General features: G+C 41.6%; 1 protein-coding gene across 3 annotated transcripts in view; it reads left to right on the forward strand.

The window, feature by feature from the left end:
- The first annotated feature begins 791 nt into the window (after positions 1–791).
- Positions 792–19380, forward strand: part of TTC39C (tetratricopeptide repeat domain 39C) — an 80850-nt gene continuing 62261 nt past the window's right edge. For all 3 annotated transcript variants that reach the window (XM_030552921.1, XM_030552922.1, XM_030552923.1), the window contains exon 1: positions 792–1006. In XM_030552921.1, coding sequence (XP_030408781.1) covers positions 870–1006 — 137 coding nt within the window. In that variant the 5' untranslated portion in view covers positions 792–869. The remainder of the gene's footprint in view (positions 1007–19380) is intronic.

The following is a 19380-nucleotide window of genomic DNA, read 5'->3' on the forward strand; positions in this document are numbered from 1 at the left end:
AGGAAGTTTGCGGGGGGGGGGAATTTCGGGTGTGTGGAAGGGAGCTGGTAAATGCACATTCTCTTGTGCATTACAGGATGAAAATGCTTAAAAACCACTATATATGTACAATGGCAATTTTGTACTTGTTAAGCGGTCCAGTTGGATTCTGGAGGGAGAAGGTGGGTGAGGTAATACCTTGTATTGGACCAAATTGTGTTGAGGAGAGAGACAAGCTTTGGCACGACACAGCGCTCATCTTCAGGTCCCTCTGAGTTTGTGCAGTTAAAGGCCTCTCTGCACGGATCCCTTCGCAGGACTGGGTCCTAAATCCCCCTGCTTATCCTCCCAAGCTGGTGGTGGATCACAGCGGGCTCAGGCCACCCGTGCAGCTGGCGGCGGCTCTGCACTTTGCTCCGGGCACAGTTCGTATCGCTCCAGGCAGCCGCTGGCTGCACCCCAGGCTGGGAACTGGCTGCGGGAACTGGCCCCAGCTCCCTGCCGCTGTCCCTGTTGGCGATGCTGCCCTCACCGCCCTTGGCCCCTCTAGGAGCTCCTGAGCCCCGGGCGCGCCAAGCCGCAGCCGCCGCGCGGCCCCTCCAGCCCCGTTCCACCCCCTGCCCAGCGGCTGCAGCAGCAGAAGCGAACAAGCGACAAGGGTAACAGCTTCGATACCCACGCGCAGGTCTACCGCGCATGCGCGTTATCAAAGGCTTTGCTGTAGAGCAGGGGGCGCGTGAGCAGGCTCGGCACCGCAGCGGGCACCACAGCGAGGGAGCGGCCCAGGCTCCGCCCCCCCTCCGGTACGCGGCGGCGCCGGCCGGCTCCCCTCCCGCCTCCATCCCGCCGGAGGTGACAGGAGCCCGGGGAGCCGGCTCGGGCTCGCCGCTATGGCCGGGTCGCAGCAGCCGCTGGAGGACGAGGAGTCGCCGCTGCCTATGGAGGACGCGGAGCTGGCGCTGGCCGGGATCAACATGCTGCTGAACAACGGCTTCCGCGAGTCCGACCAGCTCTTCAGGAAGTACCGGTACCAGCCCCCGTCCCTGCACCTGTCCCCTCGCAGAGCCGGGCGCCAAGGGCAGGGGCTGCTCCCGCCGGGTACCGCTTCCCGCTGGCCCGAGCCGCCGCGGCGCAGCACCTCGGCTCCCCCCCCCGCTCATCTCCCCCTTGGGGCGGCGCGGCGCGGCGCTCTCCGCCTCCCCCGCTGCGTGTGCCAAGCCCGCTCCGTTCTCCCCACGCAGCGTGGACAGCCACTCGCTGCGCGCCCCGCCGGAGCGGGAGAGGCGGAGATCCATCCACATGGCGGGGGTCGGGCTGCCAGAGCACTTCCTCGTGCAAACGGTTACGGCAGGAGGTGGTTTTGTGATGCCGTCAGGCTTTTCTCTCAGTTCCCCAGGGCAGATTAACCACTTAGCGCTACATTTTGTTCCCCGAATTGTTCTGCGGGAAAGAGACTGCCTGCCTCTGACTCTTAAACAGGTCCCAGCATTGCATGGGAAGGGAGGATTCACAGATTTCTGTTAATAAATCTTAACTCTAGGGAAACATTTCAGTTTGTGATATTTGCAAACTGTTAGTCTGTATCGCCTGACTTGACAGAGGCGAACCACCATTTTTTTTTAAATATAAAAACCAGGAGAATTTACCTTACACACATGGGCACTTGTAAATCTCACGGTTACTGATGAGTAGCTAGGCATGTGTACAGAAGAACAAACAATAGGATTTGCTTAATATACTTGTCCTCCAATGAAAACATCCTGAAGATTTTTAGTTTTTAAGCTTATGTGTGAGCAAGTGAGTTGGACTGAAACACTAGATAGTGACAGGAGGTAACTTGACTGCTACTGTGATGAAGCCAGAAAATAACTAGACAATCTGTACCATGTGTTGTATCTAGATAAAGAAGTTGTTTTCTAGAAATTACTTGAATATAATTGTGACAGTAGATATTAGTCTATGACTACAGTAATTTTAAGATAGTTAAGTTTCCTGCTTAGTTGAGAAGAATTAACTCTTTTCATAATGGCTGGAGCTCTGGCATTATAGTTGTTTTCTAATTTTATATGCACCACAGTGCTATTGTCTGTGCAGCAGAATATTCATTTAAGACCTACATTGAGTTAAAAACAAGTCTGTGTTGGTTGTTTTGCAAGTACTTCATAGGCTTCCTTATTTTTTTCATTTATAAAAATTAAATTTTGGTACAAATACAACTATTTTTGGTGGAGAGGGAAGTGATGACTGAAGAACTAAAAAAAAACCTATTTTATTTTATGTATTAATAATTGCATGTTCAGCAGATTGTTCATCTTGTTATAGGGAACCTTTGTTTCTGAAATCTTTCATAAAATCTGTTGATTTAGTTTTCTCGTTATTCTAAATTGATTATTACAATGTAAATATCAAAGGGAAAATCACTGTTACACAGACTATTTTAGTAAACTGTATTTGCCTGGATCAAAGTTTATCAGTCTTGTTCATATTATGAACCCATATTCAGGGACTGAAATATCCCTCCTCAGATGTCTCAATCAGTTTCCCTTTGGGCTTAAAATGAGGTGCCTCATGATTCCATGCCATGGTTAATTTTGACACTTGAGGACTAATTGTGAACAGCTGGTCAAATCTGATTTACTTGAAAATGGATTATAAGTAGTATTATGAGTCATAGGTTAAGAATCACTGGCCTACTTGCAACTTTAACTGCAAAAGTTCAGATCTTTTGAAATACTTTGTTCCTAAATAATTTAAGTGATCAGAACCTCATGTAGATATGAAAATGAGAGAAAATGTCCAAGGCTGACTGTTTAACCATAAACTGTAGACTTCCAGCCTAGAAATAAGATAGTTTAGGCATAAGATATAATTTGTGTTTTAACTTTTCAGACTGTTTTCCTGCCAATTTTCCTTTTTTGTATGTTTGTGTCAGATATGTTCTTGCTAACCAGAACCGAAGAAACATCATTAACTTCCAAGTAGCTATCGGTCATTTAGCAATATATTTTTATCCTTTTGTGCTTGAAAGTAAAGTCTTAGAAACAGCTCCTAATTGGAAGTGCTCTTCCAAAGACCAGCTTCTTGCTGCATTGAGAGACCTGCAGTTTGTCACATTTAGAGACAGATGTTAATCTTATTAACATTAGTGACACTCAGAAAGTTGTTTGGAAGAATGTGCATTTAGCATATTAATTTATGCATGTTTCTTCAAATATATATTTTACCTATGGTAGAAATTGTTTTATAGCCCTCTTCATCCAGCTAGTTTAAGCTTTTGAAACAGACCTATGTCATTTTCAAATGGCTTCTGAAAATGGATTGATTTCAGAAAGAGAGTGAAGCAGAAATCAGTAAAAAGAACAGGAGTACTTATGGCACCTTAAAGACTAACAAATTTATTTGAGCATAAACTTTCATGGGCTACAGCCCACTTCATGGGATGCATGCAGTGGAAAATACTGTAGGAAGATATATATATATACACTCAGAGAACATGAAACAATGGGTGTTAGCATACACACTCTAACAAGAGTCGTCAATTAAGGTGAGCTATTACCAGCAGGAAAGAGAGAAACTTTTTGAGTGGTAATCAAAATGGTCCATTTACAGCAGTTGACAAGAAGTTGTGAGGAACTGTGTGTGTGGGGGAATAAACATGGGGAAATAGTTTTACTTTGTGTAATGACCCATCTATTCCCAGTCTTTATTTAAGCCTAATTAAATGGTGTCCATTTTGCAAATTAATTCCAGTTTAGCAATCTCTCATTGGAGTCTGTTTTTGAATTTTTTGTTGTTATATTGTTGCGACTTCTAGGTCTGTAATTGAGTGACCAGGGAGATTGAAGTGTTCTCAGACTGGTTTTTTAATGTTATAATTCTTGACGTCTGATATGTGTCCATTTATTCTTTTACGTAGAGACTGTCCGATTTGGCCAATGTACATGGCAGAGGGACATTGCTGGCACATGATGGCATATATCACATTGGTAGATGTGCAGGTGACGGAGCCTCTGATAGTGTGGCTAATGTGATTAGGTCCTATGATGGTGTCCCCTGAATAGATATGTACACAGAGTTGGCAACGGGCTGTGTTGCAAGGATAGGTTCCTGGGTTAGTGTTTTTGTTGTGTGGTCTGTGGTTGCTGGTGAGAATTTGCTTCAGGTTAGGGGACTGTCTCCCAAGATCTGTGAGAGTGATAGATCGTCCTTCAGGATAGGTTGTAGATCCTTGATGATGCGCTGGAGAGGTTTTAGGTGGGGCTGAAGGTGACGGCTAGTGACGTTCTGTTACTTTCCTTGTTGGGCCTGTCCTGTAGTAGGTAACTTCTGGGTACTCTTCCGGCTCTGTCAATCTGTTTCTTCACATCAGCAGGTGGGCATTGTAGTTGTAAGAACTCTTGATAGAGATCTTGTAGATATTTGTCTCTCTCTGAGCAAATGTGATTTTATCATAGAGCAAATGTGATTTTATCATAGAGCTTTATTGTAGCCAATGGATCCTATGGTGTCGTCTGGATGAAAGCTGGAGGCATGTGGGTAAGTATAGCTTGTCCGAGACCAATGCAGGTTCGAGTGAGGAAAATCAAAACGTGACAGATTGAAAGTTCAAAACCACGTGGCTGTTTATTGATGGGGGATAAGTTGCAACTTGGGCTGGGGAGGAGCGTTTTTACCAACTAACAATACTATTAGAACGAGAATATTTACACAACTTGAAATGACCTATTTACAACCAACGACAGGAAGCCAAATGATCTGTGATTAACTGCTCACCAGAAATTAGAGCAGATACATCAAACTGAGTAACCTATATACGTTAACCAAATATTGTAAAGTACAACGATTAACCACAATAGCAATCAATACAACAATTTAACTTTCATATACTATGTACATAACTTGATACCAAGTAAAAGAGGGGAAAAAGGAAGAAGCTAAGTAGACAGAGTATTTACAGCAATTAGAATGCATATACTCCAGGTGCACCTGACCAGCAGTACAGACAACAGGGGCATGACGAATTGGCGGGAAATAATCCGTAACGACACGACCCGAGCCGGCTAAATCCGCAGGAGACCCTTCTGGCTGAAAGGGTGATCAGGCCTTCCAGCTAACATGCGGATACTCCTGCAGATTTTGGCGCGGGACATGGTTTTATTCGAAGGCTCTTACTCGTGTCAGCATCTGATTGGTCCTTAGCTCCTTCACCTTCCAGGTTCCGAGCTGGAGCCCTCCACGTAAACAGGATCTGCACACAGCACACTACCCTGGTATTTTTGCACAAGGCACTAGCCTGACCCCTAGGTGACCAGGCAAAAGGAGCAGGAAATGCACATGGCACTATAATGTAGCACACCGCCCTACGGTGTTCCACACAGTACCAATGTGACCTTTTGACCGACAATTGACCAAACAGACGCCGTGTTTGAGCGTAGGCTTTAGGGCTGCAACATAGCTGTCAGTAGGTTTCCAGTATAGGGTGGTGTTTATGTGACCACTGCTTATTAGCACTGTAGTGTCCAGGAAGTGGGTCTCTTGTGTGGACTGGTCCAGGCTGAGGTTGATGGTGGGGTGGAAATTGTTGAAATCATTAGAATTCCTCAAGGGCTTTTTTTCCATGAGTCCAGATTAATGAAGATGTCATCAATGTAGTGCAAATAGAGCAGGGGCATTAGGGGACGAGAGCTGAGGAAGCATTGTTCTAAGTCAGCCATAAAAATGTTGGCATACTGTGGGGCCATGCGGGTACCCATAGCAGTGCCGCTGATTTGAAGGTATGTGTTGTTCCCAAATGTGAAATAATTATGGGTGAGGACAATGTTCTGCCACCAAGTTTGCTGTGACATTATCAGGGATACTGTTCCTGATAGCTTGTAGTCCATCTTTGGGTGGAATGTTGGTGTAGAGGGCTTCTGCATCCATAGTGGCTAGGATGATGTTTTTAGGCATATCACCAATGGATTGTAGTTTCCTCAGAAAGTCAGTGGTGTCTCGAAGATAGCTAGGAGTGCTGGTAGCATAGGGCCTGAGGAGGGAGTCTACATAGCCAGACAATCCTGTTGTCAGGGTGCCAATGCCTGAGATGATGGGTCATCCAGGATTTCCAGGTGTATGGATTTTGGGTAGCAGATGGAATACCCTCGCATGCGGTTCTAGGGGTGTGTCTGTCTGTGCGGATTTGCTCTTGTGCTTTTTCAGGAAGTTTCTTGAGCAGATGGTGTAGTTTCTTTTGGTAACCCTCAGTGGGATCAGAGGGTAATGACTTGTAGAATGTGGTGTTGGAGAGCTGCCTAGCAGCCTCTTGTTCATATTCCGACCTATTCGTGATGATATCTCCGCCTTTTTGATTATGATGTCACAGTTGTTTAAGATCCCATGAAGCATATTAATTCAGGTCTGTAATCATAAATTCATAATCAGTTTATGGGAACATGGTGACAGTCTGGATGTGCCACTGAGTACTGATCATCCCAAATCTGTCTGAAGTTTTCTTGCTCCCTCTGCCCTACCTACAGCACATGTGGCCCTGTTCCCCCCTTCCCTGCATCTCCCCCCACCCCCCAAACACGCATGAGCTTTTAATACCACATATATTTGAAAACTGACCATAATTCAGTTCTTAAGGAAGGAAAATTGGATTGGGAATGAAATCCTAACTGGGCCTCCCTGCGTATTACCCAGTAATACAGTGTTGGCTCTCAGTGGATATTCACTATAACTCAGTGGCTCTCAACCTTTCTCGACTACTGTACCCCTGTCAGGAGTCTGAGTTGTCTTGCATACTCCCCCAAGTTTCACCTCACTTAAAAACTGTTTGCTTATAAAATCAGACATAAAAATACAAATGTGTCACAGCACATAATTACTGAAAAATTGCTTACTTTCTCATTTTTGCCATATAATTATAAAATAAGTTAGTTGAAATATAAATATTGTACTTACATTTAAGTGTATAGTGTATATACAGCAGTATAAAGTAGTAATTGTCTATATGAAATTTTAGTTTGTACTGACTTTGTGAGTGCTTTTTAAGTAGCCTATTGTAAAATTAAGCAAATATCTAGGTGAGTTGATGTACCCTCTGGAAGACCTGAGTACCCCCAAGGGGTAGCTCTGGTAGAGAACCACTGAACTGACTCATAAGAGAGCTAATTTTTCCTCAGTGTTATGAACAGAAATTTAAGCAAGAAAGTAGTAACTTTTTTGTCTCTGTGTAAGCAGCCTATATAAATAGATATCTACTTGTAGACCAAACTAACTAGGCAGTTGAACTAATCTATTACATGTTAAGTCATGCAAATAATTGCAACTGGAATGACTGCTTTTGTAAACTAATTGACATCTTGTTGGGACAAAACTTATGACTTGCCATATGTTAAAGCACACCTGACAGAGGATGATCATTGAGGCTTGAAAAATGAGTTTGATGTTAGTGAACAGGCAGCTTTCCTGGATGAATATTATCAACTTCTATAGAGACTCTTTTTTTAAAATAAAAACTTAAATTCTAGCCATAATGGTTGTCATGACAACCTTCTAAACAAGCATGAACCAAATATAAATTGGTTAAATGTTGTCTTAACTCTGCAGACAGCTCCAGTGCCTCTCTGGGGTACTTGTACAATAGAATCTCAGAGTTACAAATACCAGAATTACAAACTAACCAGTCAACCACACACCTCATTTGGAACTGGAAGTATGTAATCAAGCAGCAGCAGAGATTAAATAAATAAAACACATTACAGTACTATGTTAAACATAAACTGCTGAAAAAAGGGAAAGCAGCATTTTTTTCCTGCAAATACAGCTTTAAAACCTTACTTAGTCAATGTTCAGTTGTAAACTTTTGAAAGAACAGCCATAATGTTTTTTTCAGAGTTATGAACAACCTCCATTCCTGAGGTGTTTGTAGCTCTGAGGTTCTACTGTATCTTTGTCAGGTTGTCAGAGAATAAAAACTCACTGGAGTTTTGTCAGATTTCACTGATGGCTGTTCAGAATTTTTTGAGCAACACTGAAAATAATACAAACAGGTTAATTTTATTCTTGTGCTTGTGAAAGCAACAATGGAAATAGACCTGGAAATCGAATTGTTGAAAAAGGGTTCCAGAATCAAAGGCGATAGGCTTACAGACACTCTCTTCCCATCTTACAGTACCTCAAGATTGGTACTCTGAGAATGATCTTTTCCTCTTCTGCTAGCCACAGTAGAGAGAGTAAGGGTCTGCAACTCTGACTCCTCCTAACTAGACACTGACACAAAAGATGAAGCCTCCATGTAGGCATTGTGACAGCCTCTTGTTAAGAATCCAGAAACCTTTCCAAGACATTTGGCTTCTCACCTGAGTGTTGCCCTTCTTAATTGTTTTGCTATAAGTTGTGATAAAATTTTCAAGCTATAGTGCATGCATGGCATGGGGAAAGATAAATGTAAGAAACAAGAAAAGTGTGATAGAGAAACTTTTATGGGGAGAAAAGAATATAGGGCAGGATGTAGAGAACATAATGCAGGGGAAGATCTAAAGGGATAGTGGCAAAGAAGAAGAAGACATACGAAAATGCAGGAAAACAGCAACAGGATCGGTGTGGAAAGGAGATAGTGGAGAAAGACAGAAAGGAAAAGAAGGTTAAAAATAAAAGTGAGAAGAGTACAGTAGAAACTCACAGTTACAAACACCTTGGGAATGGAGGTTGTTCGTAACCCTGAAATGTTCATAACTGAAGAAAACGTTATAGTTCTTTCAAAAGTTTACAACTGAACTTTGACGTAAGACAGCTTTGAAACTTTACTATGCAGAAGAAAAATGCTTCTTTCTCTTTATTTTTTAAATATTTTATGTTTAACACTGTGTCATCGTGCCTCCGTGGGTCACAACTGAGAATACCAAATTCAGGAAAAGCTGCTGGGAAAAACGGCAGATACAGGCCAAAACTTGTGGTTATTTTGCCATAAGATGTACCAATCCAGCAATAAAAGTAAACTTGTGACTAAGCGAACCAGGCAGAGGAAAAGACAGGCTAGTGAAGGAGCAATAGAGCTCAGGAACAGGTTTGCAGAGTTGGAAAATGAAGAAGGGGCACAGCAGGTGGTCGCTGAAGGTGAGAGGGCAAGGAAGAAGAGAAGAGCAGCTAGCCCTATAAGGAGAGGGGAAGAGTCAATGGAGATGACAACAAACATGAGCCCCAGGAGGACACAGGATGGGTTGCAGAGGATTGCAAGGATGAATAGGAATATAGAGGACTTGCAACCAGAGGGAACAGGGGATAGACCGGAGAATTGCACCGTCACCAGGAGAAGGCAGGTCTACATAATTGGGGACTCCTTACTGAGAAGAACAGACAGGCCTGTAACCAGAGCTGATCTAGAGAACAGAAGGGTGTGCTGTTTGCTGGGTGCTGAGATACAGGATGTGGACCCGAGGCTGAAGAGGCTCTTAACGGGAGCTGGAAAGAATCCCTTGATTGTCCTTCATGTGGGAACGAATGATATGGCTAGATTCTCGCTGGAACTTAGCAAGGGAGACTATGCCAGGCTGGGGAAGACACTTAAGGAAATCGAGGCTCAGGTGATCTTCAGTGGGATTCTGCCTGTTCCTAGAGAAGGGCAACAAAGGTGTGACAAGATTTATGGCGATCAACAGATGGCTCAGGCAGTGGTGCTGTCACGAGGACTTTGAGATGTATGGCCACTTGGAGGCATTCATGAACAGAGTACTGTTATCTCGGGATGGACTTCACCTGAGTAGGGAGGGAAATAGACTTCTAGGATGGAGGCTAGCACAACTGATTAAGAGAGCTTTAAACTTGGAATTGGGGGGAGATGGTTGGGAGATATCCAGGTAATCTCCACACCGGATTTTAACATTGAGAGGGAAGAAAACGAAGCAAGAAGGGGTACTGTTGTGGTTAGGAGAATGGACGTACGGAGGAAGGGTACTGTAGATACAATTCTAATAGGTGATACTGGCGGTAGAACATCTGGGCGTAATCAGATACAGAATGTGAGTGAAGCCAAACAGCAAGAATTAAGATGTTTGTACACCAATGCGAGGTGCGTAGGTAACAAAATGGAGGAACTAGAGTTACTGGTTCAGGAAGTGAAACCAGATATTATAGGGATAACAGAAACATGATGGAATATTAGTCATGACTGGAGTACAGGTGTTGAAGGGTATCTGCTGTTTAGGAAAGAAAGAAATAAAGGCAAAGGTGGTGGAGTAGCATTGTATGTAAATATTGAGGTAGACTAAAGAAATGAGAAGGGATGGAATGGTTAAGACAGAGTCTGTCTGGGCAAAAATCACATGGTAGAAAGCTATTAGAGCCTCCCCTGAGATAGTGCTTGGGGTGTGCTACAGACCGCCGGGATCTGATTTGGATATGGATAGAGACCTCTTTAATGTTTTTAATGAAGTAAATGCTAATGGGAATTGTGTGATCCTGGGAGACTTTAACTTCCCAGATATACACTGGGGGACAAGTGCTAGTAATAATAATAGGGCTCAGATTTTCTTGGAGGCGATATCAGATGGGTTCCTTCACCAAGTAGTTGCTGAACCAACAAGAGGGGATGCCATTTTAGGTTTGGTTTTGGTGAGTAGTGAGGACCTCATAGAAGAAATGGTTGTAGGGGACAACCTTGGTTCGAGCGATCATAAGCTAATTCAGTTTAAACTAAATGGAAGGATAAACAAAAATAGATCTGGGACTAGGGTTTTTTATTTCAAAAGGGCTAACTTTAAAGAATTAAGGAAATTAGTTAGGGAAGTGGATTGGACTGAAGAACTTGGGGATCTAAAGGTGGAGGAAGCCTGGAATTACTTCAAGGTGAAGTTGCAGAACATATCAGAAGCCTGCATCCCAAGAAAAGGGAAAAAATTCTTAGGCAGGAGTTGTAGACCAAACTGGATGAGCAAGCATCTCAGAGAGGTGATTAACAAAAAGCAGAAAGCCTACAGGAAGTGGAAGATGGGATGGATTAGCAAGGAAAGCTACCTTATTGAGGTCAGAACATGTAGGGATAAAGTGAGACAGGCCAAAAGCCATGTAGAGTTGGACCTTGCAAAGGGAATTAAAACTAGTAGTAAAAGGTTCTATAGCCATATAAATAAGAAGAAAACAAAGAAAGAAGAAGTGAGGACCGCTAAACACTGAGGATGGAGTGGAGGTTAAGGATAATCTAGGCATGGCCCAATATCTAAACCAGTGGTCCCCAACCTTTTCGTCTGGTGCGCACCAGATGAAGGACCGTGGCAGCGGCGGCGGCATTTTGGAGGCGATGCATCTCGATGACGTTGCTTGTCAGCAGCAAGCAGCGTCATCCAGAGGCGTCGCCACAGAAATGTTGCCGAAATTCGGCAACATTTCGGTGAATGCTCGACCGCCTGCCAGGATGCAGGTGCATTTAGATGCCCCCGCGAACTCCGTGTTGGGGACCCCTGATCTAAACAAATACTTTGCCTCAGTCTAATGAGGAGGCTAATGAGGAGCTTAGGGATAATGGTAGGATGACAAATAGGAATGAGGATATGAAGATAGGTATTAGTGCATCTGAGATAGAAGCCAAACTTGAACAGCTTAATGGGATGAAATCAGGGGGCCCAGATAATCTTCATGCAAGAATATTAAAGGAACTGGCACATGAAATTGCAAGCCCATTAGCAAGAATTTTTAATGAATCTGTAAACTCAGGGGTTGTACCGTATGACTGGAGAATTGTTAACATAGTTCCTATATTTAAGAAAGGAAAAAAGGTGATCTGAGCAACTACAGGCCTGTCAGTTTGACATCTGTAGTATGCAAGGTCTTGGAAAAAAATTTGAAGGAAAAAGTAGTCAAGGACGTTGAGGTCAATGTTAATTGGAACAAAATACAACATGGTTTTACAAAAGGTAGATTGTGCCAAACCAACCTGATCTCCTTCTTTGAGAAGATAACAGATTTTTTTTAGACAAAGGAAATGCAGTGGATCTAATTTACCTGTATTTCAGTAAGGCTTTTGATACAGTTCACATGGGAAATTATTAGCTAAATTGGAAAAGATGGGGATCAATATGAAAATTGAAAGGTGAATAAGGAATTGGTTAAAGGGAGACAACAGCGGATTGTACTGAAAGATGAACTGTCAAGCTGGAGGGAGGTTACTAGTAGAGTTCCTCAGGAATCGGTTTTGGGACCAATCTTATTTAATCTTTTTATTACTTACCTTGGCACAAAAAGTGGGAATGCACTAATAAAGTTTGCAAATGACATGAAGCTGGGAGGTATTGCCAATACAGAGAAGGACTGGGATATCATACAGGAAGATCTGGATGACCTTGTAAACTGGAGTAATAGTAATAGGATGAAATTTAATAGTGAAAAGTGCAAGGTCATGCATTTAGGGATTAATAACAGGAACGATTGCTATAAGCTGGGGAGGCATCAGTTGGAAGTAACAGAGGAGGAGAAGGACCTTGGAGTATTGGTTGATCACAGGATGACTATGAGCCACCAGTGTGATATGGCTGTGGAAAAAGCTAATGCAGTCTTGTGATGCATCAGGCAAGGTATTTCCAGTAGAGATAAGGAGGTGTTAGTACCGTTATACAAGGCACTGGTGAGACCTCATCTGGAATACTGTGTGCAGTTTTGGTCTCCCATGTTTAAGAAGGATGCATTCAAACTGGAACAGCTTCAGAGAAGGGCTATTAGGATGATCCGAGGAATGGAAAACCTGTCTTATGAAAGGAGACTGAAAGAGCTTGCTTGGCTTGTTTAGCCTAACCAAAAGAAGGCTATGGGGAGATATGATTGCTCTCTCTAAATATATCAGAGGAATAAATACCAGGGAAGGAGAGGAATTATTTAAGCTTAGTACCAATGTGGACACAAGAACAAATGGATATAAACTTGCCATCAGGAAGTTTAGACTTGAAACTAGATGAAGGTTTCTAACCATCAGAGGACTGAAGTTCTGGAACAGCCTTCCAAGGGGAATAGTGGGGACAAAAGACATATCCGGCTTCAAGACTAAGCTTGATAAGTTTATGGAGAGGATGGTATAATGGGATAGCCTAATTTTGGCAAGTAATTCGTCTTTGACTACTAGCGGTAAATATGCCCAATGGCTTGTGATGGGATGTTAGATGCGGTGGGATCTGAGTTACTACAGAGAATTCTTTCCTGGATGTCTTGTTGGTGAGTCTTGCCCACATGCTCAGGGTTTACGTGATCACCATATTTGGGGTCGGGAAGGAATTTTCCTCCAGGACAGATTGGCAGAAGCCCTGGAGGGGGTTTTGCCTTCCTGTGCAGCGTGGGGCACTGGTCACTTGCTGGAAGATTCTCTGCACCTTGATGTCGTTAAACCATGATTTGAGGACTTCAGTGGCTCAGACACAGGTTTGATACAGGAGTGGGTGGGTGAGATTCTGTCGCCTGCATTGTGCAGGAGGTCAGACTAGATGATCATAATGGTCCCTTCTGACCTTAAAGTCTATGATTCTATCTCACCACACTGGCTCACAGGAAGTTAGAAATGCAGCCACCTTAGGTATTCCAGTCCTGTATTCCACACCCATACAGTAGACTTAATGATGAATGTTTATTTAAAATCAGTTTAATCAAACAAAAGGTTTTTCTGATCCCAAAGGACCAGCCACATACACAGGTCAATATATGACTCAGATCTTATCCAATAATCAAACTGTTGCTGGTCCTCGAGTATCTAATATCTAAAGGCTTTTTCGTAAAAAGAAAGAAAGATGAAAGTTAAAATTGGTTAAAGGAATCAAATACATACAACAATTGCAAAGTTCTTGGATCAGGCTTGTAGCAGTGATGAAATAAACTGCTGGCTTAAGTCAAGTCTTTGGTTGCTTCCAAATCATTGGAAGGTCCTCAGTCCCTTGATTAGAATGCTCCTATTAGTATAAGTTCAGAGGCTTGAGCAGGAAAGAAGTAAAATAGAGATGTTTCCAGGGCCTTTTATAGCTTCTGCCAAGTGAAGGGAAACCCATTGTGGAAAACTACAAAGAACAAGATTGTGTTCGGAGTCACATGGGCAAGTCACATGTCTATGCATGCTTCGCTTAGTCATAATAGAGGTCATCCCCCATACTCCTGTTGGAACATTCACAGGAAAGTCCATTAAGTGTAGATAGACATCTTCCATTGTGAGTTAAGTGGTCTTTGATGGACCATTCAATTCAAATAGTCCCTTCAGATGTGTGGGCTAAATACCTTGTAGGTGTTACCCCATGAGCAAACATTTGAAATACAGGTACATAGTTAATATCCGTAACTTCAGATGCAAAAATGATACATGCATACAAATAGCATAATCATATTCAGCAAGTCATAACCTCACCATGGACACCTTACTTGACATACTTTGTACAAGATTTGTTGCAGTTATATAACAGTGGTAGCAACAATGATCTACATGGTCATGTTTTATCAGGTACAGTACAGTACTGTGTGTGACGTTATTTGCTTTTTGGCGGGATGGGGACGGGGGGCTCTCTGCTGCTGCCTGATTGCGTATTTCCAATTCCAAATATGGTGTGTGGTTGACTGGTCAGTTCGTAACTCTGGTGTTTGTAACTCTGAGGTTCTATTGTAATTCTATTGCATTACATTTTTTTAAAAGTAAAATTGCTGATGTTGCACTGAAGTATAGTACATGCATCTCATTCCTTTAAGTCGCCAAAGCACTGCTTTTGTGGGAGGATGTGGCAGCACTGTACTCTTTATTTGGCTTATTCCTTGAGCTAGTAGTCTCTGGATTAATTATTCAGACCATCGTAGTTAGAAATGGAAAAGACCTATTGTTGTGAGTTCATGACTGCCTTGAACAGAGCATGGACCATTCTAATCCTTCTTTTCAAATATTTTTGTAAGTCACATGTTCTGAGGCATCTAAATATAGTAGTTGAAAAACTAGTAAAAAAGAAGAAACAAAGCCCAGTAATAATGACGTCGTTTAGTAATTCTGGGAAAGGGTAACAGAAGGACAGTCCACAGAAACAAGCATCAAACTCTTCATTACAGAGGAGAACAGAAGTTGAATTTGAAAGAGCACATAAAGCATCGATTAAGTGTTGAAATGGTATTTAAATGAAATAAAAAAAAAGAGAAGTGAGTTCTAAAGAGCTCGGGCTAAAAGGTAAAGAGCAAGATATTTAGAAATGGCAATAGAAAAACAGGAAGGACGAATTACAATAATAGTGAATATAATTGAGATTTTTTTTAAGTGACAGTATAGAAGACTGCAAGACTAGGGAATGAAGTGAAGAGGGGAAGTCATATTAATAGTGAAGCAAAACAAATAAGAGACTTGCTGCATATTTTTTCAGGAAGTCTAAAGAGAGAATTTTGGAACACCATCATAAGTAGAAGTGCAGAAAATGAGGTAAAAGCTTTCGCACACAAACACCAGAATTTTCACTGGATGAGTAATAGAAAAACTGCAACTAGATTTTAAGATTTCTGTAAGATTTAACATGAAGAAACTTATTGTTTCAAGATAACGTAAACCTTCAAAGCAGTGACAGCTGAATGATGGGAGTTTTGTCCATTAGAAGACTGCAGTGGCAATGAAGAAAGGAGTTAGAAAAAAAAGAGCTTCTCTCAGATTTAAGGTAAGAGTCAGTACAATGACCAAGTATCAGAGGGGTAGCCGTGTTAGTCTGGATCTGTAAAAGCAGCAAAGAATCCTGTGGCACCTTATAGACTAACAGACGTTTTGGAGCATGAGCTTTCGTGCATGCATCTGAGGAAGTGGGTATTCACCCACAAAAGCTCATGCTCCAAAACGTCTGTTAGTCTATAAGGTGCCACAGGATTCTTTGCTGCTAGTACAATGACCAGTTGTTAAACAAATAAGTTAAATGTCTGTAATTTTTTTAAACAGATTTTTAGCGTGAGTGGAAATTAATTCTTCCTGTTTTTCTCTTTCTGCATAGGTGGCTTTTACTAAAAGAAGAATGGCGTCTGTCTTTCATCCAGTGTTGATGTGTGGGAGGATGATTGTTTCTGCAATATACACAATACATTGCTAAGTTAATTGAGAGATATACCTTTTCAATGCTATTTAGTGCAACTGGTAAACATATGTATGTTACAGAAACTATGTTCTAGTGGTATCTGAAGACCAGCACTGGAAATAGTAGTGCTGACTACTGTGACTATACAATAAATTACCTTGGTATCTACTGGTCATGAAAAATGGCAATTGCGTATATGTAAGATATATTCTATAACTAGTACTAAAACAAACTTAGAAGTTAATTCGGCAAGTATAAATTAAACACACATCTTACATTTCCTGCTTGCAATTAATGTTTAATGCAATTTAACTGGTGATACTGCTGATTCTGTAGTATTAGGCCTCCACCGCAGTTTTGATGGTGGGAGCCTCACTGTCTGTGTGGCTCTCAGTGAAAGCTCTGGCTGCCCCACATGGCTGACAGCTGGGAGTCCTGCCTTTCCCCCCTCCCTCCCAATGTTCCTGTTATCAGCTCTGGGCCCCCATTCACAGCCCTGGGCAACTGACAGCGGAAAAATCACAGAAAAGTAATAATGGATATTATTATTTTCAGTAACACTAAGGTCCATTATTACTTTCCACAATTTTCCATGGCTTGTCTGCAACTCAGCTGCAATTTTTTGAAAATCCCACATTTCAAGTAGATCTTTAGTCATTATACCAAAATCTTTCAGTTCATTAATTCTGAGATGAAATTGCTCATACAGCTAATATTGAATAAAGTGTTTAATAGTGTACATATGTCTAATGTTTTCTAAGATTATATTTGTATTTGCACAGGCTACGTTATAATCTATTAAAGGATTATTCATTGTTGGCTAAACAGACCAAAAAGATGTGTATATTTTGTTTGTGAATGTTTTGTATTCCTAATGATTTGAGTGCCATTTTGAAAATATGTCAGTAGGTGTTATCAAATCCATCCATAAGTTTAGAAGAAATAATATTTTAATTTTCATTGTTAGTTTGGGAAGTACTTAAAATTATTTTCTGGAACAGATGATACATCTTGTATTTTGTTCATGATCTTCTGGTGCTATTTCATTATTTTAATGCATTGATAAGCCTATTTTTCAACTTCAGAATCTCATCAGTCACATTCTAATACTGTAGAATACGTTTCTAGATAACTGCTAAATTAGCAAGGAGGGGAAGGTCCTTAAGTATTGCTGCATGAATACTACCTAAAATTTTGATCAGAGCTAAAATATGGCAAGTTTTAGAACTTGTGTTTGTGGAAGCAGGGAGTTGGTGTTTTTTTTTAATTCCTGATTTCTGAAGACATCTTAAAATAACGATGTATGTGGTGCTAGTATTTCAAAAACCATACATGAAATCTTGGTTTCATGTGCATTTTATTAATCACTCGACTGGTAAGAGATTGGAGGCCTGAAGGTTCATTATCCATGCTCATTTCCTTGGGAAAGGATGAAGTGTATCTTATCTCTTGACAACTTATACTCCATGGCGTGGAAGATCGGCTGTGGAAGAAGTTGGAAATCTTTCTGAAGCTCCAGGAAAAAAGGGGGGTGGCAGTCTGTAGATATAACTGATGATTTAGTAGCTGTCATTCTTGCTAATTTACATACACGTATGCTCTTATTGGGACTGTTCAGAGGTTTACAGTCTTGATCAGCGAGACTTGAGTTTAAAAACAAAACAGGGCAAAGGAATTTTTTTTCCTGCGTTTGTCCTGCTGACTTTGAACAACATCAGCACAATCTGGAGGGTAAGGTTTCTGGCCCTGATGGTTAGAATTGGTAGCCCCCATCCAGAACAGCCAAAAACAAAAACAAAAAAAACCCTCTCCTGTAGCAGTAAGAAGAGAGGCAGAGGAAAAGTGCAAAATTGGGGGATGTACTAAGCAGAAAGTACAGAAATGAGAAAAGTAGGAATTGGGGGGGGGGTTGGTTTTTTGGCCAACAAGGAAAATGGGCAAGGGGTAGAAGTGTAGAATTTCATGGGAAAGGATGCTAGGGAACCAGGCTCTGAGAAGCCTGGAGGGGTAGCTTAGTGGTTTGAGCATTGGCCTGCTAAACCCAGAGTTGAGAGTTCAATCCTTGAGGAGGCCTTTTGGGGATTGGTCCTGTTTTGAGCAGGGGGTTGGACTCTAGATGATCTACTGAGGTCCCTCCCAACCCTAATAATGTATGATCTAAGCTCAGTGCTCCTACAGGGAAGGGGGAGATGAGCCCTAATTGTGCCTCTGTTATGAAAAGACTCAGAGAAGTGTCTTGAAGATTCTGGTGGAAAGCAGGTCTTCCCTTACCAGGAGCAGGGGCTAGCTAAAGGAAGCTGCTCTTTCAACTCCCCTCATCAAGGGGTAAATTCATGTTTAGAGAATAGAGGATCTTTTACCTAGACACTTGAAGCCCTCAATTAGGTTTCAAAAATAACCTTGAATGAATGAAAATAGATGCTTAGTCCACATAGCTGCCACAAGTTAATAGCTTCCCTTCAGCTTCTTTGGCGAAAACTTCAGATTGCATTTGCTGTATCAGAATTATTCTAGGGATTCTTGTTTTAAAACTAATGACACTACCTACTGTAGTATGTGCGCATAAATATATGTCCTATTCTCTTGAAATCCGTATAACAAAAGAGGTGGCTTAAAACCCTAAAAAACTGAATTCTGTGAACTTCCACAACTGTAGACTTTCTCTTTGACTGTGCTGCTTCACTGTTGATATGCTATTAGCCATTCTGGAGGCCACTCGCTGGCTTGAATTTTCACTGCTTTGTAGAAGTGGCTTGCAGATTTTACAGCTATCCAAGTTGTCATTTGTTTTGCAGAGGCAACTGACACTTGAGTGGTAGCATCTTTCGATTTAATGTGGTACTGTATATAAATACTGTCTGAAAGTTGTTGTAGATTCTGCTGAAGCTATCATGCATTAAACTCACATTTACAAAAGTACTTAATTTCTGCAAGGAGCTATCAAACCTTACATATAGAAATCAAATGAAATACTTCACAGAATATTGTAATATAAAACAATAGAGCACACAGGTAATGGAAAAATAGTGGTGCACACATCAGAGGCACATAGACATATGAATTTGACTAAACCTAAATCTCATTTTTATGATCTCTTTATTTCTTAAAATGCCTTAATTGTTGCATTATTTTCACCTAAAGCCCCCAGGGAAGGGGCAGAGCAAGTTCCTCTCTTTCCTCTGAAACAAAATTAGCTATATTAAGAGCCATAATGAAATGAACTACACTAGCATAATTGTATTGTGGCGTCTAGCAGCAGTGCTGTCATTAAGATAGTGTAAATACTTGTTCATCCTGTTTTTATAGTATTTTACTGTAAAAAAACACCTTCTGCCCTGCAGCTAGATATCCAAGGTAATAGTTAAGGATTTTC

Source organism: Gopherus evgoodei, chromosome 2 (assembly GCF_007399415.2).
Source record: "Gopherus evgoodei ecotype Sinaloan lineage chromosome 2, rGopEvg1_v1.p, whole genome shotgun sequence".
NCBI classification, from domain to species: Eukaryota; Metazoa; Chordata; order Testudines; family Testudinidae; genus Gopherus; species Gopherus evgoodei.